The sequence below is a fragment of the Telmatherina bonti genome (assembly GCF_933228915.1).
Source record: "Telmatherina bonti genome assembly, chromosome: 9".
Taxonomy (NCBI): Eukaryota; Metazoa; Chordata; class Actinopteri; order Atheriniformes; family Telmatherinidae; genus Telmatherina; species Telmatherina bonti.
The window spans coordinates 33,031,186-33,054,329 of NC_136627.1; the positions used below are offsets into that span (position 1 = coordinate 33,031,186).

The 23,144-nt window shown below is 40.3% G+C and overlaps 2 protein-coding genes across 5 annotated transcripts; both read left to right on the forward strand.

Annotated features, from left to right (window-relative positions):
• The first annotated feature begins 275 nt into the window (after positions 1-275).
• Positions 276-7,725, forward strand: srsf7a (serine and arginine rich splicing factor 7a). Of its 3 annotated transcripts, XR_013771434.1 has the most exons (9): positions 276-478; positions 2,824-3,057; positions 3,236-3,409; positions 3,546-3,638; positions 3,766-3,807; positions 4,029-4,073; positions 4,741-4,839; positions 5,733-6,282; positions 6,859-7,725. XR_013771434.1 is itself a non-coding variant. In XM_079245828.1 (8 exons), the coding sequence occupies exons 2-8, from the start codon at positions 2,834-2,836 to the stop codon at positions 5,824-5,826; spliced, it is 771 nt and encodes a 256-aa protein (XP_079101954.1). In that variant the 5' UTR covers positions 276-478; positions 2,824-2,833; the 3' UTR covers positions 5,827-7,725. The 3 variants fall into 3 exon arrangements, 2 of the variants coding, with proteins under 2 accessions (XP_079101954.1, XP_079101955.1); XM_079245828.1 differs by having other exon boundaries at positions 5,733-7,725; XM_079245829.1 differs by lacking the exon at positions 5,733-6,282.
• Positions 7,726-8,442: 717 nt separating this feature from the next.
• On the forward strand, positions 8,443-22,154 carry LOC306760478 (heterogeneous nuclear ribonucleoprotein L-like). 2 transcript variants are annotated; one of them, XM_079246335.1, is made up of 14 exons: positions 8,443-8,560; positions 9,244-9,359; positions 9,743-9,980; positions 10,494-10,579; positions 10,810-10,906; positions 12,611-12,683; positions 15,906-15,938; positions 16,601-16,672; positions 17,282-17,523; positions 18,002-18,123; positions 18,290-18,491; positions 18,604-18,661; positions 19,169-19,279; positions 21,555-22,154. In XM_079246335.1, exons 1-14 carry the CDS (start codon positions 8,483-8,485, stop codon positions 21,611-21,613), a joined length of 1,587 nt encoding a protein of 528 aa, XP_079102461.1. In that variant the 5' UTR covers positions 8,443-8,482; the 3' UTR covers positions 21,614-22,154. The 2 variants fall into 2 exon arrangements, with proteins under 2 accessions (XP_079102461.1, XP_079102462.1); XM_079246336.1 differs by lacking the exon at positions 15,906-15,938.
• The last annotated feature ends 990 nt before the right edge of the window (positions 22,155-23,144 follow it).

Genomic DNA, 23,144 nt, shown 5'->3' on the forward strand with positions numbered 1-23,144 from the left:
TAATAATAATTCATCCCCCCATTCGATGAGCTCTAACTCTATGCAGATAAAAAGGAGAATGTGACTCCACTCACCAGTAAATGAAATTCCATAAGAAAACCTTATTAGGTTTTCATCAAATGGATTTGGTTTTAAAGTATTTTTTTAAAATAAATAATTACTCAGTGTAACTGTCCAACTTAATTTAGTAAATTTATCGTTTCAATCTTTTAATAGCAGTTGGTTTAAGCGGAAGTGTTTTCAGTCACAGTGCGCAGGTGCGGAAGCACGCGGACAGGTCATGGCAGCTCGTGCCTCATTGGAGGTGAAGTCGTCAAGCTTTCGTTAGAGATATGCGGACGATCGGCTAATGTTTGGTTGTGGGGAAATTTGACGGGACGGTTCTGCGCAGTTATTGTGTAGTTGGTTAAAGTAAAGCGCAGGTTTCTGTTAGAAACTGCTGAAGTTTTGTGGCGGAATCAGAAATCAGCGGAAGAAGGTAAGGCTAGCTAGCGCGTGCTGGCGCCATTGTTTATGAGCAGGCTTAGACCAAGGCCTCGTCTAATTCCTGGATATACCGCTAAATTCTCTCTCATTTGTTTTCTATCTTATAGTTATGCACATCAAGATTTATTTGTATGAAACTATCACTTAATGTCACGTTACTTAAGGAGACCTGATCAGCTCGCGGACGTGGCTCCTAATGGCTTTAGCACGCGCAGATGAGACCAAAACTGAAACTAGAAATGAATGAAAGGTGTTTTCACACGATCAACCAGCCGTGTTTATGACTCATGTTGACACATTGATTTATGTTTAGTTTGATAACAGTCTTATGGGTTAAAGAAGCATGACGGGATCTTGGCGCGTGCCGCAGTAACACTGACCGAGCCATTATGAGATCGATACGTTTCATCCAGTTGATCACAAAACACTTAAGTTTTATTTTTCTTTTACAATTGCAAATCTGCAAACCCTGTCTCGCTTTTTTTTTTTTAAAATACGTGTGGCAGTCATTTAGACTATGTGTTTAATTTAAATATCTCTTTTAATACAGATAGTGAATTTAGTTTTATTTAAAAAGGAATAAAATGATTAATAAAATGGGGACGTTTTGAGGGAAATGGTTGACTAAATGTGCTTTGGCTCTGTTACACTTGCATTTAAGTAACCCTACAAACTTAGTACTTACAGTCGTGCTCATGTGTATTCATACCCTTTCATTAAAGAAAAGGCTGAATTTACAACAGTCACTCAAATAACTGGAGACTTAAAAGAAGGAACAATAACTAAAAATTTGCACAAATATTATTTAGTAATATAAGACACTGTTTTTTTGTTTTTTTTTAATTGAGAGGAAGAAAGAAAAAAAAACAACAACAAATTAGAGCACTTTTCTGTTGAACAGTGTGACAAAATACCTGTCAATAGGTGCAGAAGTCTGGCTGAAAGGAACAGAAAACACCTGACTGTACCGGAAACATTAAAGGATTGTTCAACAAAATATTAGTTGATGAGTGATGTAATATGTAAGAAATTATCTTATTTGTGTGCTATTTTTTTTTTTTTTTTTTTTTTTTTTTTAAATTCTATTGAACCAGAATTAGAAAATAATGTAATGATTTTGATAAAAATTTATTTATTATTACTTAGTCAATTTCATCTTATTTTACAGGCAGCTGTTTTTTTCCCCTTTAATAAAATGGTATGAATAAATATGAGCACAACTGTATATTATTGGTACTTTTAAATGCACATTATTTATATCAAATGTTTAATGATTATAGTGGTGTGTATTTATAAATATATATTATTTAAGACTACCTGGAAATATTGCTGTTGTGTCCTGAGATGGACTGGCAACCTGTCCAGGTTGCACCCTGCTTCTCACCAGCTCATTGCTGGTATAAGTTCCAGCCCTCCATGACCCTGAGTTGAATTTGGTGGTAGGCCTATAGGAAATTATTGAAAATATTGGACCTCATCTTTACTTGCTTTTCACCTGAACAAGCTTACCACTCTGAACATTAGGCTTATTTTCTTTATTATTTCTGCTCCTCTGTCATCCTGTTTGCGACCTGGCTTTTGTTCACAGTTAAATATATTTTTCTTTATTATAAAGCCTTATTTAACCAGGTAATTTGGTTGAGATCTATTTTTTAAGTATCCCGGCACAGAAGCAGCGGCAAGAGGCCAATTATAATAACACAAGCTATAATTATAATATATAATGTTTTAGACTTTCTTGATTCTTAACAATTGCCTCCTCAGGAGAGATTTGGTTTGTGGGAGAAGACGTGAGTGATTTACTGGAGTGATCTTTGTAAACAATATCTGATGAGAGCCTGGCATGTTCATTCATACACTTAAAATTTAAATTAAAATACTACTTTGTCAAAAACTTTTTTAATGCTGATTTGACAGAAGTAAAGTTAAACTAAACTATGGTTAAATGACAAAGCAGTCACAAACTGTATTTAGCTGTCATCAGTTTCAAATTGTGGTGTTGAAGCAAGAACATGTCATTAAGGAATATTTGTCACTCACGTCGTCTCCTTTTTCTTCACGTCTGCTTCCACCTGCTATTATTGCTGGAAGGGACTGAGAAGCAACTGAAGGTGTTAGGTGTGCACATTAAGAACAATCTGTTCTCCTTTTGCTTCGTGGCGGCTGACAAACAGCTCGGTGCATTACTGCCGTGTTGTAGTGCTCATAACAAGTATATTATTTGAATTTAATGAAAATTAGAATATCTTCTCCCATATTTAAGTAATCCAGTGTATAAATGGCTGGTACCTGATTGTTTTGTCTTAATTTTTATATAAATATACCTCCCTCCAACAGGCAAGGAGAGATGTCATACTATTCATCCTCCCGGAGTTCATCTCGGGCCACTGACTGTAAAGTTTACGTTGGTGATCTGGGCAATGGTGCTGCCAAAGGGGAGTTGGAGCGAGCATTCAGTTATTATGGCCCGCTGAGAAGTGTGTGGGTGGCCAGGAATCCACCTGGGTTTGCCTTTGTGGAATTTGAGGATCCTAGAGATGCAGAAGATGCTGTCAAAGGCATGGATGGAAAGTAAGTTACAAAAAACACACAGAGACACAACTACCTTCTGAGTTCTGTGTCTGTCTGCATTGTTTTAGTGTTTAGATTCTAACAGAGAAACAAGGGTTGTACATTAGAAAAGCAAATAAGATTCCAGATTTTAAAAACAAAAATATAATATACAAAACTTTAATGTTTTCCCACTCAGGCTTCTCTGTGGATCTCGTGTTCGTGTGGAAATGTCTACAGGCCTCTCCAGGAAGGGTCGTGGCCGGCCCAGCCGTCGCCAGTTTGACCCAAATGATAGATGTTACCAGTGTGGAGACCGGGGTCATTACGCCTACGACTGCTACCGCTACAGCAAGAGAGGCCGTCGCAGCAGGTGAATGAATGATCCGTTTGTGTCGCCACACATGGGGTGTAATTTGATGTCTGTGTGAGGGGAAAAATGCATTTGTCATGTTGAACCAGCACAGGAGCAGAAGTATGAGGGCGTTACATTTGTCCTGTCGTTCCAGGTCTCGCTCTCGTTCACGATCTCGCTCCAGGTCTAGGTCACGTGGGCGTCGGTACCGCTCTCATTCCCGCAGCCGTAGCCGAAGCTACAGCCGGTAAGTTGGCGGGGGGGGGGGGACAAAAAGCTAATGGATTGTGAAGAGAACATTTTAGCTGTGAAAACTTTGAAGCTCCTGTATGTATGTATTTGTTTGTGATTTTTTTATTTTTACAAATTGATAGGAGCCGCCGCCGATCTCCATCCTATTCCAGACGCAGGAGCCGGTAAGAATCCAAGTTTCATGCACTAAAATGTTTTGACGTTCTATACTTAAGCCAGATATTTTTTTTTTTTTTTTTTAAATGATATCATACGTGTCATCTGAATCAACTGTAGTTGAGGATCATCTTTCTCTAAAATCATATGCTTATATTCGTTTATTTCTCAAGTGTTCCCACTGTTGTAAAAGTATTTATCAAAATCATCGTTATTTTTCTGACTTCAGATCTGGCTCCCCTGCCCGTTCCAAGTCCAGGAGTCCAGCGAGAAGGTAGGTTTTATTAAACAGCCTGTTGGTACATCTATATATTTGCAGGTGGAATGAGACACACTGCAGGTCTCATTATAAACTACAGATGCACATTGATTGGTGAGTTGGATCTAGAAGTTTCGGTTCGATTGGTAACCAGTCTGAAGCATCACAGCCACCTGAACATATCGGCCTGTTGTGAAGGAAATGTTTTTCTGTTGGAGCAGGACTACCGGGAAGTTGATCCGAATCTATTGTAGTTCATCATTCCATCTCTGTTGCAGATACCAATAAAAACTATCATGAAGCATGTCTGCAAAAGCACATCAGTGACAATGGCAACACTTAGAAATGCTACGGCAGTGCCCTCTAAAAGAGTGATTGTTTCCTTTAATTTGTTTAAACATGTTTGTTGATGTTATATTCATTAATTTATTTTCCAATTAGTCAGAACATGGAGAAAATTGTAGTTGGATATGTAGGAAATGCATGACTGCTGAAAGGTATGCTAAACCAGACGGAAAGAATTTTTGGCATGGAGCATGTTGTTGTTGCAGGGCATACCAACACTACTTGATGAGACTCAGGGAATATATCTGTCCCTTGTTTTAGTTTAGTTTACCAGCATGTCTACATCTGAAATGGTCAAATGTGACATTTGTCATTAAACGTGTCTCTGTGGCATTAGTCGCTCCAGATCCCGGTCTCGGTCTGGCTCTGCACCCAGAGGACGCTCTGTGTCCCGATCCCGGTCTCGATCTCCATCAGCCAACCACAAGAGGAACAGGTAAAGCCTTCCGCATTGATGCTGCTAATTCACTAAAACGGGGTGTGGGTGGTGCAATAAATGTGTAATGCTTAGTCCTGCCAGTTGTCTTTCTTTTTACATGTATGTAACATCTCAGTAGGAAGAGGTGCCAGTGAGTTCTGTATACATAGATCATCATAGGTTTTAGATATGCTGCATTCTAGATGAGGGTCAATCTTTATGTTAGCCAGGTGAAGGGATCCAGTCTAGGGTAAGGAAAGACTTCTAAATAGACCCTACTCCAAACTGCGAGTGTCGTGCTGCCTCCTGCCAACTGCCACATGACGACAAGATGGACGACTGCTGACGTCCCCTGACCTCCTCAGCAAAGAGATCTTCAGGCTCTACAGTAGTGGACTGGGTGGGGTAAAGCAGAGAGACCTGGACCCTGGGTAGGGTCTAGGGAGGTTTAGGTAGATGAACGATTGGACTTCCTGTTCTCTCTTTTCTGAGTCTTGATGACTGCATTGTTTGGCTCTTTAGCAGCCTCACTTGATCCTGAAGAGAGGGAACACGAACGACAATCTATTCAGTCTATTAACTCACAGCAGCTAAAACCACTGAGATGCACCCTTATCTGTACTCTTGCCTCCTTTGAGCTCATCTAGCATAGCTATAGTCCTGTTATAATTAAATTGTTAAGCTAACAGTTAAATAAAGCTATTTTCTGGATTTTCACCTGTTTAAGATGGTCAGACAGAATTTGAAAATGTTTTTATATTTCAGTAGAAATTCCTTATCCTGAATTTGGCTAGATCAGAAGAAGTCTCCAGAAAATTACTTACTGAGATTAGATTTAACAGCACCAGTGGTGTGACTTGCGGTAAGCATTTTTGCAGCAGTTTTGTTTATTTTTCATATTTTCTTTAAAGCGTGTGGTGGGAGCTGAGCACTGCATTGACACCGCAGCTGATCCCAGGCCCAGGGTCTGCCAGCTGGCGGTGTGTACGTCCTGCGGGAGGGTGACTAAGCGCTGACCTGAGATCAGCCTTCGCCTGCATCTGGTGTTAGACAGCGAGAAAGAGGTCGACCTACCGACCGAACCCTCCCCACAGTGAATGGGTGACTGTCTGTTCAACCGACGCACACGCTCAGACGAGATCAGCCCGCACACACATACAGTTGTTCGACTAGAGTCACCCAACCAGCCAGCCAGCCAGCCAGCCAGCCTTCAGACGTACCAGAGGGCTGACCCACACAGATCAGAGTTCGGCCTTTTAAATCCATTACCTACCTACCAGACCCCCTACCTACCAGAGTTCTTCGCCTGTCTTAGCTTCTGAATGTGAGAGAAAGAGCTGACGAGAGATCAGTCTTCAAGAGCCTCCCGGCGCAGTGTCTCTCCAAGTTGTAGTCATCCGTCCTACAGTCCTTTCATCCTTCGCTTCTCTGTACTTGTTGTATCTACCACTGTCTCCAAAGGTAACGAAAAATCAAACCCCCTGACAAGCTCATGTTGATGGTAAAAGAACATTTTCAGGCTTGCTAAAGTTGAGCCTTAAACAAGCATGCACAGAGTACAAGTGTGTGAGTGAACGTGAGAGTGATGGATGACTGAATGAGAGCAAGACAGGCAGGCACCATAAATATTGGGGGGGGTTGATATAAGGATATATGTTTTTTTGTATAACACATGTTGATACTTCACTACCATTTGAAGCCACATTTCTCTGTTTGTAGCTGTTATAAGATAATGCTATAAATATATCAGCAGGAGCAATAAGTGAGATAGTGTCAAAGATTTACAGTTTATTAGTTCAGTTGTTGGGTTTTAAATACATATTTAGCTTCTGACCTTAAACAGCTTTTTTTCCTCAAAGATATATTTATATTTGTTAGTGTATTAATAAGGACAGATGTATTTTGATAGTTGTGTTGTATATAGGTTGTTTTTTTTTTTTGTTTGTTTGTTTTTTTAGATTTATGTGTATTCTCTCCAGGTCTTTTTTTTTCCATCTTCCCCTGTGGCAAACTAATTCCTTTCTGTTTTTGTTTCAGTCGCTCCCGTTCAGCAAGCCCACACCGAAGCCCTACTCCCGCAGATGACTGAGTGAAGAAGATTTAGTCCCCCTACCACTTCCCCCAAACCCCCCCCCCCCCCCCCCCCCCCCCCCCCCCACACTGTCTGCTTTTACAGCCCAACAGAAAATTTTTTTCTTTTTCTTTACATTTTTTTTCCTGTATGTTTGTCTGATTTAGTCCCCGAATTAAAGTTTTAATTTGACTTCCAGGATTGTAATTTCTCCGCAGCTACAGATTCCATAAAATTTAGTCAGTGTAGCATGTCAACATATAAATTGTTTACTTTTTTCTGTTTCATTATGTTGCTGATGCTGCATAATCCATTCTTTTTAGAGAGCAAGTAGCAAAGTTAGGAAACAACACCTTTATGTTTGGCTTTTAGCAGTAATATTGGCATTTCTTACAGTCAAGTGTGCTGAGTTTGGGGACATCTGATGCAGATCTTGCGAATGAAAACACTGAATAAAGAAACTTGTATTCCCTAAACTGCAAATATTTCAACTTTTCTTTCCCCCACTGATTTTTGGCTAGCAGTATATTTATTTTGTACTCAGTTAATGTCAGTGATTACATTTCCAGTGGAGAGAGATAATTTACTGGTCTGCATACCTTTGAACATGATCTCACATTGCAACACATCTTTCTTTTACACTTAGGACAAACTAGTCACCGTCACTGTACTGAATAAATTCCCCATGTTTTCATTTGTTTGTTGGTCTTGATTTTAAACATTGCATATAATGCTCAAGTTTTGATTTCTGCAAGGGCTGCTGTAATTTTTTGTTTGTTTCAAACCCAGATGTTAGAGCTTTGGCAGTTTTATTTTTGAATAAACCTCAACATATCAAATTGGTCCTGTATTATTTCCCATCCATTTAGAAATTATATTCTTATAATGAACTACATGTTTAGAAGATAGCTGTTTTTCCAAATTGTATTAAAACCTTTATAGATTCATACACTACATTTGTGATGAGCCCAAGGGGATTTCCGACAACAGGAAGTAACTCCCCGATGGAAACTTAATTTTTTTTCTTCCTTCTTTTTGCACCAATCTTTCAATTCAACTTATTTATATAGTGTAAAATCGCGGCAATGCCATCTCAAGACGCTTTACAGACAGAAAAAAAAAAAACAAAGCCAATTCATAATAGCTTATATAAGGAAACCAACAGATTGAGTTGGTCTTATAACCACGTTTCTTTCAGTTATTTATTGATGAAGTTCCTCTAATTTTATCTATATATTTAAATTTTTAAGTCATTTTTAGGGTTATCTGAGTATACGTCCACTGAATGTCGTTATAACACAAAAACTCTTGGATTTCTTGAATTGCTGGGTCTGCACAGCACGCTGCAGATTGCAGTGCATGCCAGGTAGAGGCGGAGAGAGCCGCCAACTGGCCTAACAACGCCTTTTGAGACAACTGGGCGTCTTATTGGTCAGTAGTGAAGTCATACATAGATTGACAGCTGTTTCAGCCTATCGCAGCGCGATATCGTGTTACAATGGGAGTGGAAACTCCCGCTTGGTTTTTCTTGATTTTTTCCGTCCATTTCAGCTCACCGTCACTACCACCATTCTTTTAAACCGGGACAACATGGCTACTGCAGCGAGCCGTTATTACAGCGAAGACGGCAGGGCAACGAAAAAACGAAAAACCGACGAAATGGCCACGGTGAGTCGGATGTTACATTAGAGGTTCCTTCTTTTTGCACAGTGAACACAACTAGCTCGGCTTCTCTAATTTGTTGGTGGAATTTAATTCATGTGTGCGTTGCAGAAAAAAAGTGTCACGACGCACCGCAAGGCATCGATTTTATTGAATGAAATTGGTCCCTTACAAAGTTACGGATATTTCATACCACGTGCTTTTAAGGTTTTACATTTTAGGTATGATTCCAGGACATTTACTGTACATGTGCTTGTACTGGTAACTGAATGGTATCGTTTGAGGGCGGTTTCCCCAGCCGGGCCTCTCCCAAGACCCGCTTTGTTCTAGCGCGACAATGTTAGCAGGATGCTAGCTACTTTTTACTTAATCAAGAGGATTAATTAGACTTGGGCACTATTAAACCGGTGGGGTTTTTTTTTTTAATTTGATGAAGCTTTCTAAATTGTTTTAATTGTAAACACTAGTGATAAGGCTAATAGTGTCGTTGAGTAACGTGAAGGATGACGCATACGTGAGGCTAACACTTCTTCATCCTAGTTGCTCCGTTAGGCTCGTGCTATGTAAACAATCAACCTCAATATCACAAAACTAAGAAACGTCTTTTAGTCTTTATTTTAGAATCGTTACATGTTGGGGAATATGTCTGACGAGTCACGTTTAATGAATGTGTTTTAACCTCTTCGCAGGGATACGAGGATCCCCATAAAACGCTTCCTTCAGTGGTGGTTCACGTCCGGGGTCTTGTGGACGGCGTTACGGAGGCTGACCTTGTGGAAGCCTTGCAGGAATTCGGAGCAATAAGGTGACCTGATCAAGAAGAGTTTAATCTTTTTATGGGCAAATTGTAGTCTAACTTGGTAGTTTGATCTTTATCGATTGCTGAAACTCTCAGCCGTTTTAAATCTAGGTTAAACACTTTTTTTTCCTCACTGACCTTTTTGTTAAACTTTGACTTTATGTTTTTCCACTACCTTTTCTGCCCTTTTCTATTTAGTTTCTTTTAAAATGTGTTTTTGATGTTTCATCATTTTGATGTTTGATGTACTGCTTTGTTTTTATGTAAAGCAGTTTGAATTGTCTCGTTCATTAAATTTGCTAAACAAACTTGCCTTGCTGAATTTAAAGCTCATAAATAAATTTGGATTGGAAACTAAGTACAGGTTGTGCTTTTTGCTGTGGTTTTAGCTATGTGGTGGTGATGCCAAACAAGCGTCAGGCGCTGGTGGAATATGAGGACATGAATGGATCGTCCACAGCAGTAACCTATGCTGCAGACAACCAGGTCTACATAGCTGGCCATCCAGCCTTCATCAACTATTCTACCAGTAAGAAGATCTCAAGACCGGGAGATTCTGACGACTCCAGAAGTGTTAACAATGTCCTTCTGTTCACCATCATGAACCCCATCTATCCCATCACTACGGTAAATGCAAAAAAAAAAACACGTGTTTTGATGTTGACTCATACATGTAGCATTTTTTAGTTGTACCGTGATAAGGTTTGAACATATTTTAGGAATGTTGCTGTCACTTGTAAACATTCGTTTGTGGTTTCAAACAGCATTTTGTAGTTTTATGGGATGACCTGTTTGTCATGTTGCACGCTGCCATATTAAAATGACAGTTTCTTGATTTAGAGAAGACACCAGTTCTCAGCCAAGGCTAATGTCTTAATGCATAATTATGTTCATATACTGGTTTGAAGTATATTTATGACGAATAATGAACTTATGCAAAATGGCTCTCAAAGATTTTTTTTTAGTAATTTTTAAAAATTGATGCATTGACTTGTATGGCAGCAAAAATTCCTGTTGCGATCAGATTAGATGATATGATCCGTAACTTGCTGTTTTGTGTTTCAGTTGAAAATCAGATAAGTTTTTTCTTTTTATCACATTGATCTATCTTGTCTTGTTTTTCTGTGTTTTTGATTTTAGGATGTCCTCTACACTATCTGCAATAACTGCGGGCCAGTCCAAAGAATTGTCATCTTTAGAAAGAACGGTGTCCAGGCAATGGTTGAATATCCTTTTTTCTTTTTTCTTTTTTTTTTTTAAAATAAATATATGCACTCTCACATGGGAGAGGGAGGCTCACAACTAGCCTACTCTACCAGCTACAGTGTGAATGATTGAATGGACTTGCATCAGCGGGAAACAGAAGCCATGAATTTAGCATATCTCATATACAAGCAGTTTTAGTCTGGTTACTAGAAAAATGAGTTACATTTTCTTTCCTTAATTCTGTCATCACATTTGACTCTGTGCAAAGTGCACAACGGGCCAAGGCATCACTCAACGGAGCAGATATATACTCTGGCTGCTGTACTTTGAAAATTGAGTATGCAAAGGTACGTCAGAATTGTCTCCTTTTAATGTTTGTAAACTGTGTGGACATGGTTTGCATTTTACTAAATATATGCTGAAAGACTAAAATGAAAGTTTAACACTCTGGCCTTGCTGGAAACAACCTCTAAGACTGTTTTTGTTTTGTTTCCCTTCTTTTTCACTAAACTAATCCAGATTGTCAGATTCAGAACCAGATTCTGGTTTATAATCAGTGTTTGTTTCTGCTCTAGAACCTCCAACTCTGGTTCTAAAAAGCTGGTCCTAATATGAAACAAAGGGCAGTATTAAGGTGTGCTTACATAGACCCCCAGACCAGCTAAAATTCTAGACTTGCGTGTTCAACAATCCCCAGAGTTGGAATAAAATTTGATTCCCCTTGAATCAAGAGAGATTCAGTTTATAAAAGAAAACTACTAAGCAAAGAGGAATAATGTGCTGTGCTGTGAATATTAACATGTAGTCAGCTCATACAAAGAGCATGCTGAAAACTATAACTTTTGTTGACAACTACAGGTTAACATTTCTATACACTTGTTGGTCTTGCTGTGCACAAACACAAGTTGTCATTTAATACCAGTAATGATCTGTTGTTGTTTTTGCATTTCCTGCACTGTGGCCCTGTACAGGAATACTGATTACATTGGAGAGAGTATCAAGCATCTGTCGGAAGAGATAAGGGATCTAGTTACAAAGCTTTGTTGCTGTTCTGACTGTGGGAAACCAAACTAGTTCTTAGCTGGATAAATTTATCTCTATCACCAGTCTTAAACCAGCACTTTGGTTTCCAAATTTTGCTCAATCAGACCTTCCATTTTTTCAGATGTGTTTTAAGTATAAATAAAACTTGATATGCTCTATAGCAGTGATCCTCACTGTTAATGCAAACAAAACAAGAGGAGAGCTGCCACACACCCCCCCCAAAAAAAAAAAAAGCGTTGCCACGCTCCGTATCCTGCTACGTTGCCAAATCAGTAACATTCCGCTTTTTAGCAAGGAATCGTTGTCCTAAATATTGCATGGAGTAATGGCATTCTTATGCAACACTATATGGTGAAAATACAATAATGCCTCCGGAATGTGGGCGTTTCTTTTTCAATATATATACAGACCTACCGACAAAGCATCTGTTTGCCAGAGTTCGGAGCAACTGAAATTAGCCAAAACTGGCAACTATGACAGGGTCTGTATGACAGCAAAGATTTAGCAAGCAGCCTGCAGCTCTTGTTTGTGGAGAGAACTACACCATTAAGGGGCGGCTGTAGCTCAGGAGGAAGAGCAGTTGTCCTTCAACTGGTAAGTTGGGGGATTGATTCCAGGCTTCCCCTGAAATGCCGAAGTGTTTTAGGGCAAGACACTGAACCCCAAACTGCCCCCCGATGTGCCTATCGGGGTATGAGTGTGTTGAGTGAGTGTGTGTGTGAATGGGTGAATGTGACAAGTAGTGTAAAGCGCTTTGAGTGGTCTGTATGACTAGAAAAGCGCTATAGAAGTACAAGTCCATTTACCATTTAAGGATCATTATAACTTGTTTAGATAGCATTTTCCAGAAAGCCAGAGGCTGCTTCACGAGCCGCAAGTCAAGAGTCAGTGAAATGCATGCGGCTTGAGAGCCGCGCAATGAGGAACACTGCACTATGGTTTAGTCAGTTTGGCTGAAAGTCTGGTTTTTATATTAAACTTTTTGTCCATATAAATTGTTTCTCCAGCCAACTCGCTTGAATGTGTTCAAGAACGACCAGGACACCTGGGACTACACGAACCCCAGCCTGGGAGGACCAGGTAAAATCTGAAGCACCCAGACACATTCTTGAGCAATTGCTGTGTGTTGCATATTTTTACCAGCAGACGATACATTCCAGCACCCGTACTGTCACTGTGAGGAGTTTCAGCTAGAGGCAGCACTTAAATGATCATACTGCTATGTAGCCAAAGCTTAAATGCTTAAGTGAATAACAAGATTTCTTTGTGAAATCTGTGTTCTGTAAACACGGACAGGCATAAAAACAAAACTCTGCTGTGTGGTGGGACTGGCAGGAACGCATCTGCATACTAAAAGATGATAGTTGAGCATGAACACTAGTTTTCTTTCTACCCTGAGGTGTTTTTAGTTACTGGAAGGCCGATGGTGATTAAGTCTGGACGCGCTGTACTATTGAATGTCTTGGGGCTAGCATTCTTCAGCCTTGTGGCATGTAGCTCTTCAGGTTTGTTTGACCTGGGGAAAACACCCTTTGCATTAAACTGCTTCCTTCAGTTCACAATGAACTGTTGCTGGAAATTTGACCAAAACCTTTTTGTGTTATTGGAGTTGCATCCTGTTGAACTAATTGCTGAACAAGCACACTTTCCCCCACACAACAACTCTGCTTGTTAAACTCGTTCAGCTGGCTGAGGGAACTGGTGTTTCCCTTACACATGTCGTGACACATGTTTTCACACAGGAAGTTATGGGCATTTTGACGTTTTTAACAAATATTGACTGACATGAAAATATGTGAACACATGATCGTGTTGTGTAATTTTCCTGAATGTTTTTTTCCAAAAACTCTGCTGGGGAAAAGCTGCATGTGTATACACACAATTACCTTATTTGATAAGTTATATGCTGTAATATTACACTAAGGTGTGTTTCTTGGCAGGGACCACAATCATGCTTTAATGAAGTGATGCATTGATTCTTTATTCCAGTAAGATTGAAATATAATTAATAGTTTTGGCGTCATGTTGAGTTCATTGTTAAACAAGCAGAGTAGTCATTTGTCTGGCACTGCTGACAGATTTAGTCAATAATCGCCACTTCAGGGCAGTTGTTTACATATTTGTCTTAAAGACTTGAATCTGTTTTGAGCACTTTTTCTTTTTGCCTGCATTTGCTGTTCCTGCTTCCCTCACATGTGTGAACGTTGTATTGTTTATGGAATATGAGTTTTCACTTTAGAAGCAGTCACTGGCAACAAGCTTGCCTTGCCACAAGACTGATCCTGGTCTCTCCACTGCTTTTATACTGTAAATTCTCCTATTTGGATCTATGAAAACCTTGACCACCATAAAGTCTAGAGTTCACAAGGCTCTTCTCTCACTGCTGCTCGGTGGGAACCAAAACAGAGATGGCCTTTTTGTTAGATCTGCTGATATTCACTGTATTTTGATATTGAGGGTAAGAGGTGAGACTAAAGGCACGGACCAGCATCAGGCTATCTGCAGTCTGTGAACTCCTTCAAAGAACACATGAATTTTGTGCTCAGAGGGAAAGGCAGACACATGCTGATATCACCACTCTGCAGTCACCATCTCAAGTTTCCACTTCTTCACTGAGGACACTACCACTCTCATACAGAGGGCCAAATGTTCCAAGATACAAGGAGATAATCTACAAGACACCATCCACCCAACATGACGAAGTAGGACTGATATACCAATTATTCCTCATTTCTGCATTCTCGCAGAAGAACCATGAAGACACTTGAAAAGTGTGGGGAGTTTTGGGCACTAAGCTACTCTTAGTCTCTCTCCCCCCTCTTTCCTCTTCTTCCCATTGTGTATGACACATTGAAGCAGTCCAAATCCCACCAACAGCGCTCCACTGTCCACACCAAATGGAAACTTACACCAGAGGATGCACAACTCCACCCAGAGCCACGGTAGTGACAGACATCTCCCACTACAGCAGATGATGCATACTGATATAATCAGGTCTACTGAGACCACATTTGAGTCTGGGCCCTTCACGTACTGCTGTGGGCTGCGTTGCTCGTCACCATTTTTCAACACAAAAAAACTCTGCAACATTTGAGCAACACATTCTGATGCCGCACCAACTGATCCAAACGATGAATTGCACCACGAATCAAGCCGACACAAGGCAACTGATGAAGACAGGACACTGCTGACAGCACCATCAAGCACACTCAAAGCCCAGTCAGGCCCATTTTTGGTTTTATCCCGTTTGTACCCCTCCCCCACATGGAATTCAGCTTCTCTGTCTTACTCTTTCTACTTTCTCATTCCCCCTCTAATTTTCTTGCTAATTATCCCTGTTTAGATTTCCTTTTTTGAGTAGTGTTTTTAAGTATGAGTCTCTAGAACCTGTGTAACGCCTTCCATGTAATGCAGGTTTGGCAATTTGCGGCTAAGAAGAGCCACCTTCCCTACTGACATGTGCTCTCTGGCAGCCTCAAGGCGTACCAGTGGACGCTAAGCAGACTAAACCACTATAATGGAACTCTAAGGATGGAAACCCCAACCAACCCGCCAATGAGCATTTCAACTTGATTAAACCGACACTCGATCCTGAAGTGGAGAGTTGTCCCTCCCCCCCTTCCAAAGAGGAAATGGATGAGTTTGGGATGAAATGAACTGAGTGGAGAGTGTGGGAGCTGCAGTAAGTAAATCGAGACCCTCATCGCGAAATAACTGCACAGCACCACACGACCACAAAGCCCAGCAACCAACATCGACACACAAGACAGACATTATTCCCCTTTTCCTTTTTTTTTTTTTTTTTTTTTTTTTTTTTTTTCTTTTCCTCATACAGGCTAAACCTTCCTCTCTGTGAAAGAGTCTGGTGGGTGTGTCGATTCCTGCTTTAAATGCTGCGCAAACGTACTCTGTCCGATCATATATTGATGGTCTTTGTTGGCAGTTTACAGCCATGAATAAGCTCATCCATATGATTCCCTGGACTTGTGATAGTCTCTTTGGGAATTAAATCATGTTGTTTATCCAGAGTGAGGGTGCAAACACCGCTGCATGGTCTGCTGGTGTGCAAATTGCCTGGTTGGTCACCTGTAGAGGTACCAAGCCATCAGCAAATCTTGTCACTTTTGTCTCTATTTATTCTGAGAAGCTTCCAAAAGAGGACAGACAGGCTTGTCAAGAGTATATTTAATGCGCTCTCCTGACATTAAACTGGGATAACATCAGTTTATTTGCCTTGTATAAATGTAACTGATTTACCTGGCTTCCATTCTGATTTTGTATGATTATTGTGTACCTGTACAGATGGTGATGCAGATGGCAATGGGAGCAATTCAGGTGTGTGTGAGCGTACAAACTTTTTACTTTTTAAATTTAAGCCATTTCTGACACACTGTTCAGAGTGACTGTGTTTGGTATCCTTCCCCTTTTCACCACCTAGATCATCAGCATCCACTTCATCTTTGCCATGTCTTTCTGTTCCAACTTAGGTTGCCAGATTACCATTGTGGATGCTTTTGAATTAAAGGGTTTTGTGTTTCAGGGTCATTTCCTTTTTAAACTTAATACTGGCCTTGTTCTGTGTTACATCCCCATGACTCCCTCCTCATTCCCTCAACTAATTTTGATATACAGAATACAATCAGAGACACTTCAAGTATTTGGAGTGATTGTAGCCATTTCGGAGTGTAATGTGGGGGGAGGGTTGTGCGTCTGTGCTGGTGTGGCTTTTGCAGGTTAGATGACTCCATCTTGAAATGCATGTGTACTGATCTGGAGTCCTGTGTTTTTAAAGAGACCCTCACAATATTGTAGACTAATTTGTGCAGCAAGAGGTGGATATTGGTGTCAGAGTGTCAGTTTTTCACATTTTAAGGTTGGACATTCCACCATCTTTGGAAAGATTGAAAATGGCCTCGTTTCTAGTATAATTTCATTTATGGATTTTATTTTTTTTTTCTTTCTCTACCTTTCTTCTCCTCTCTTCTGTCCTCCCATAGATGATGTGAATGCCAACCCCAACAAGCGGCAGAGACAGCCTGCTCTGCTTGGTGACCACCCACCAGAGTACGGTAAGACTACTACCCCCAGAGAACAAGACGGCACCCTGGAATACAACTTTATACAAAATGCTATGATAAATCTTCTTGACTCTCGGCTTTTTAAATAGTTACTCTGTTTAATTACAAAATGAGGTAAAGCACTCTGGACTTCAAAACTTTGATAGTTTGACTCAAAAAGGAAATTTGTGATTTATTTCGGTCCTAACAAGTTTTGTTTTGTAAATCATTTAAAAACCTGATAATTTACCCTTTTTTATGAGTTAGAACGTGTAAGGATCGCACATTTGTGGAAGAGCAACACAGCTAAGTGTGTGGATATCTCCAGAAATGGTGAGAGTTGCTTGGTGGGTTGGATGGTTGCAACCTCCTACAGAAATAAGGAAATACAACCAGTGTTTTTTGAAGGGGAAAAAAACCCACAAATTCTTTTATTTTGTGCAAAGTTTTTTTTTTTTCACATTAAGTTTAGAAATGGTCCAACCAACATGGGAACTAAAACATTTTAATGGATGATTCCTTAATGAACCTTGTTTTACTTGGTTTGATGTGGGTTTGTTTGTTTTTCTTTAAATTCCCCCCAGTCATGTCTAAGTTGATGTCCTCTACCTTGTTGGTTAGGAGGAGGTTACCATAGCTACGATGATAGTTATGGATCCCCACCATATGAGGGTCGCCGTATGGTTCCTCCGATGAGAGGAGGAAGGAGGCACATGCCTGGCTACGGACCTCCTCCTCCTCCTCCTGGCGAGTATGGTGCCCATGCCGACTCTCCAGTTGTCATGGTCTATGGGCTGGAAGCTGCCAAGATGAATGCAGACCGTGTCTTCAATATCTTTTGTCTCTATGGAAACGTGGAGAGGGTCAGTATCTCCTGGAAATCAACCTGAAAGAAACTGTTACAGACTGATCTTGTGTTCTTTGCTCAGACAACACAGATATTAAACCAGTCTGGTAAATGGGATGTATGGCCAGTAACCTGTTAAAAGTTTCTGGGTTTTATGAGGTCAGATCTATTAAATGTCCTGATTTGGTCAGGTCACTGGCTGTCACTTTCTAGTCTTGTTTTTATTTGGTAAAGCAGGCTGTAATCTAAAAGACTTGTGGTTTTACATCTTGAGGCCAAGGTGATGTTACAAATCGAACACCTCCATAAAAGAGAGGATTAAACGATTAGACCTCTTTCAACAGATTGACTTTAAACCAAGTAAACAAGAGCCTTACTGTGGTGTTGAAGGTGACTGAAGTTATTGTCTTACATTTATAAGCAAAGGATTCTCTTTCTGAGCTTTTGTCCTGAACCCGAAGGAAAACTGGTAAATCCTGTTCTGTTGTTTCCAGGTGAAGTTCATGAAGAGTAAGCCCGGTGCTGCCATGGTGGAGATGGGAGATTGTTATGCAGTAGACCGTGCTATCACTCACCTCAACAACAACTTTTTGTTTGGGCAGAAACTTAACGTATGGTGAGTTCCCGTTAGACAGTTGAAACTCCTGATAACAGGAGGACCTGGATGATGATGCTGGCACAACAATCCTTTTGTCTCTAGTTTTAGGGTTGTTTTTTTTTTCCTTTCTGTGCCTTTTGAGTTGAAAAGAAGAATTATTTTAAAAGTTGTCTCCATCCTGCAGCGTCTCCAAGCAGCAGGCTATCGTACCCGGTCAGTGTTATGAACTGGATGATGGCACGAGCAGTTTCAAAGATTTCCACGGCTCCAGGAACAACCGGTTCACTTCCCCCGAACAGGCAGCTAAGAACCGAATCCAGCACCCGAGCAATGTGTTGCACTTCTTCAACGCCCAGCCAGATGCTACACCAGAGGTTTTCTCTCAGGTCTGAACACATTTTATGTCACTGGAATGTGTGTGTGTGGTTAACATTATGCACATTTCCCTCATTGTAAATGTTCCTAACTTAGTTTTTAAAAAAAATATTTTCTTTACAGATTTGTGAAGAGATTGGTGTCAAGTCCCCTGTTAATGTCAAGTTGTTCACTGGAAAAAGTAAGCTTCTCTGTGTTTTTGGTTTGAAGCCAAAAGCTAATAATTGTTCCTGTAGTTTAGGGTTTCCTACTATCTCTTGATTTTAGGCGTAGAATTTGAAAATTAATTTGTTTAAAAATCAACATTTTTATTCAACATGGAGTAAAAGTAAATGTACTACTGTCAAATAGGCGTTTCTCAGGGTCCCGTCCCCCCACCCCCCACCCCTCCATTTGCATAGTGCAAGCAGCCATTTGCATCCTATCGAAAGTCTGAGCTCTCCAACCAGTTAGACAGTCCCATGTTGACTTATCTCCTGATCTGAAACTTCCTCTTTCTTTTTTCTCCCCTACTATGATATATATATATAATGGCTGGTGTGCTACTGTCTGACGCTCCGGGCCAGCAACAGTTCAGGAAATGTACATAGTAAATGTTACTGTGATCAAAACGCGTGAAAAAAAAAAATCTTCCTATCACGGACTCTACATGTTTGCTTTATGTCTGATTGACTCTCCTACCCTCCAGGTGGTGCAGCACCCAGTGATCGCAGTGCTTCAGGCCTGCTGGAGTGGGAGTCCATTAACGATGCAATGGAAGCACTGGCCATGATGAACCACCACCAAATGAAAAATCCAGGTGTGTACAAAATACACAAACTAGATGGCGTGTACATCAGGTACCTTCATTCATCACCCTGTGATTTCCATGATCCAGTAAACAGAATTGCTAAATTTGACAATGAAACTGGAATCAATTGTAATGAATTAGTTGGTTTTTACGATGCTTGGGGCAAATAAATTAGCTGGATGCATTTTGGCTGCTGCAGTTGGCAGAAATGCCTAACGACAAAAAACCCATTGCAGATGCAGAAAAAATACTATGGTCGGAGTAAATACTTACAAACTCAGAGGAGCTTGTGTCAAACTCACCGTGTGCTTGAGCTGCACCTGGTCTGTCCTGGAGACGCAAAAATGATCAGTCCTTGTAAGCTGTGTCCCAAGTCAGTCTGCACACTTAGAAGTCCAGATTTGTTGGTTACATACGTCATAAAGACGTGCCAAACATTAGTTGTTCCCATTACCTTTTCACAAAATAAAAGTGATATTTGTAAGTTTTGTCAAATGAGTGCAATTTGCGGATGTTTCCATTAAACAGTGTCGAGCGCATTAGCCTCAAGTCTCGTAAAATCTCCTTACTGACGCGAGATTTTACACGTAGCCACGTAGTGTTAATTTGCAGTTTTCTACTTACTGGATAGAATTTGCTACAACTTTTTCAAAGCTTTTTTCCCCCTTATTTTCTAAGACTCTGAAATTCATTGTTAATGTTCCGCACCGCGCCATCTTTACCGGAAATGAACTGGTCACGACCCCCTACGTCCGGGAACACGGGAAAACTGTTTCCATTACACTTCAGCGATATGTTTCTATACTGAAACGCCTGGAGAAAAAAAAACTTCATGAGATTGTAAAAACTTTTTAGCGATATCTGACTTTTTTTTTTCCCCCCCCGATATGTAGTGGGGTTTTTTTTGTTTTTGTTTTTTTGCAATATTTAGTTTTTGTGCAATTCTAGGTGTCATGGAAACACACCTACTGTCTCAGTTCTTAGGCTCCTTCCAAACCACTCTACAAACTCTATTTGGTTGCCATGTAACGAAGGCTACAAGCGGTGGATCCTTCAGTCTCTTTTCCTCCAGAATTCATTTTGTGTAATATGGCAGGGAATGAGCAGGAGTCCAATCTGAGGAGTATGTTTTAAAGTAAATTCTGACTCTGCTTACTTTCAATTTTTTGTATTTTCATGTATTTCGTTGAAGAATGGAAACATTAAACATTACATTTGCAGTTGCTAGGCAACGGGGGACTGTAGCACTGTAGGTAATTTTTGTACTATAGGTGTGCTGTCTCGTTTCACTAAACTGTAAGTGGCATGGACGTGTGCAGACCACAGCTGTAGACTAAACTACGTGGCTGTTTTGGCCCTTTGTCGCACGTTAACCCCTCTGATCCAAAACAGTCCCATAAATCCCTCTACAGCTTAAGGAGAGAAAAAAAATGGCCAAACAATGAATTGTTTATGGAAGTAAAAGGGAGTATGGGAAAAATCTAAAATGAATATATATTCATTTATATTGACACTTTTGGCCCTGATGCCAGTAAGACCTGGCACTTTACAGGTCAGCACCTTGTATTCCTGCCTAGGGCTTTTTTTTTTTTTTTTTAATTACTCATACACCGTCTGTTTCAGACTTTCCACCTTGCTGGCATGCAGTCGTGCAGCTGCTCCACATCAGAATTTGACGCTGTGCTGTTTAAGCCACCACTGGCACAAAAACCAGTACGAGCTCATCAGCTGGAATGGAAATGCACAAAGTTTTATTTTCTCTTTTTCTTTTTGTTTTAAAGACAGCTGGGTCAAATTTTCCATTTTTAGTGCTTTATATGACTTTGTTGTCATAGTAACAGACTGAGGTTTGTGGTAGTTACTAGACCAGTTCTGTAGCCTACAAAGCACTGAGGGGAATCCCATGGTTCAAATAAAACTAGAGGAGAAGACATGCTACCAGTGGTGGTACGGGAATCAATGTAGTGTTTCTGCATTGAATCAAAGGAATTCACTGACTTATTCACACACATATTTATTTCTTGCTTGGCATCAAATTGTGGTAGACTAATAAGACCAAAGTGATCTTGTTGGTATGTTTTTTTTATTTAACGTTGATGGTTCTGCAGTGGTTTATCTTGTTTGTTGACAAACCAGACAGGAAGGGAAGAAAAACTAATAAATTCTGAGCTATCCTGTGTTTAACTGTCTGCATGTTTTTGTCAAGTTGGTTTTTAAAAGTCAAGCCAGTTTCTGCGTGCGTGCGTAATCTGTTACCTAATGTTGTCTGTTTTCTCTCCTTTAGCTGGTCCGTACCCCTACACCTTAAAGCTGTGCTTCTCCACCGTTCAGCACGCCAACTGAGCACATGTTGTCGCTCAAAGAGGAAGACTGGTCTGCCATTCCTGTTCACATGTACTCTGACCATGTTTGCTTGCAGCACATTTAAGGAAAGTTGATTTTTTTTTTTTCTTCTCCTCATATTATCAACTGTGAAATTGAACCTTTTGCAACTGAATGGATCCCTTATGTGTAAGCATTTTAAGCATTTTCACATTAGATACATTAAGCAGCATATTAAAAAGTGACAGGCATTTAAATTAGATATTTATGCCCCACATGTAGTTAAAAGTATTAGTTCCTGTGTCTTCAACATTGGGTTGTCCTTTTTACTTTTTTTACGATGCTTATACACCAACCTGACTGGCATACTGGTCAGACGGCTGGTTGTATGATCGGGTGGCTAAGTGGCAGTGGACAACATGGTTTTGTAAAAGTTTTGAAATTTTTATTTTTTTGTGTGTGTGTGTGTTTGTTTTATTTGCTGACTGTTCAGTTCTGTGTTTCGATGTGCAGATGGAGAATCGTTTTGTTCTAAGAAAATAAAGGAAAATGCTTACAAGTTGAGTACCTTGTATTGTTATGAATTTACGTGGTTTTTTTTGGTCCAGGTGACTCTTTCCCAGCTTTATCCTTTTGAGCTCCTTTACTCGATAAAGGAGATGGGGATCCATGTTGTCAAAGCACAAATATACCACTGACAAATGGCATGAATCAAGTTTTTATTGCATAATGTGGATGGTGGCGCTGTCTTTTCCTCCTGTTTGAACTTCTCTTTTACATCTCGACCGATGTCACAGAAACTCTTATGTGCATTTGTATTGGCACCCACCATCATTTAAAAGAAACTGAGATGACAACGCACTCGCAGGACCGCTTCTGTAACTGGGCGCAGAACCAGAACGAAGCTACATGAATCATTTCATGCAAAGGTTTCTGTTTGACACATCAGTAACCTTAAGGAGCTTTTACGTAATATAGCCAAAATTAGGGACATTCTGTCTCAGAGTGATGCAGAAAAACTGGTGCACGCTTTTGTTACTTCGAGACTAGATTACTGTAACTCTCTATTACTGGGCTGTCCTAAATATGCCCTGAAAAGCCTTCAGCTGATCCAGAATTCTGCAGCCAGAGTCCTGACCAGAACCAGCAGGAGAGATCATATTTCTCCAGTTTTAGCCTCTCTTCATTGGCTGCCTGTTGAATCTAGAATAGAATTTAAAATCCTTCTCCTTACATATAAAGCCCTCCACAACCAGGCACCACTATATATCAAAGACCTCATTGTTCCTTATATACCAAGTAGAGTACTTTGTTCGCAGACTGCAGGCTTACTTGTGGTTCATAGAGTCTCAAAGAGCCGAGCAGGAGGCAGAGCCTTTGGTTATCAGGCCCCTCTCTTATGGAATAAGCTCCCAGTTAGTGTTAGGGAAGCAGACACCCTCCCCACCTTTAAGACTTATCTTTTTGATAAGTCCTATAGCTAGGGATGGTTAGCATCCCTTAGTTATGCTGCTATAGGTTTAGACTGCTGAGGGACATTTCCTGATACACT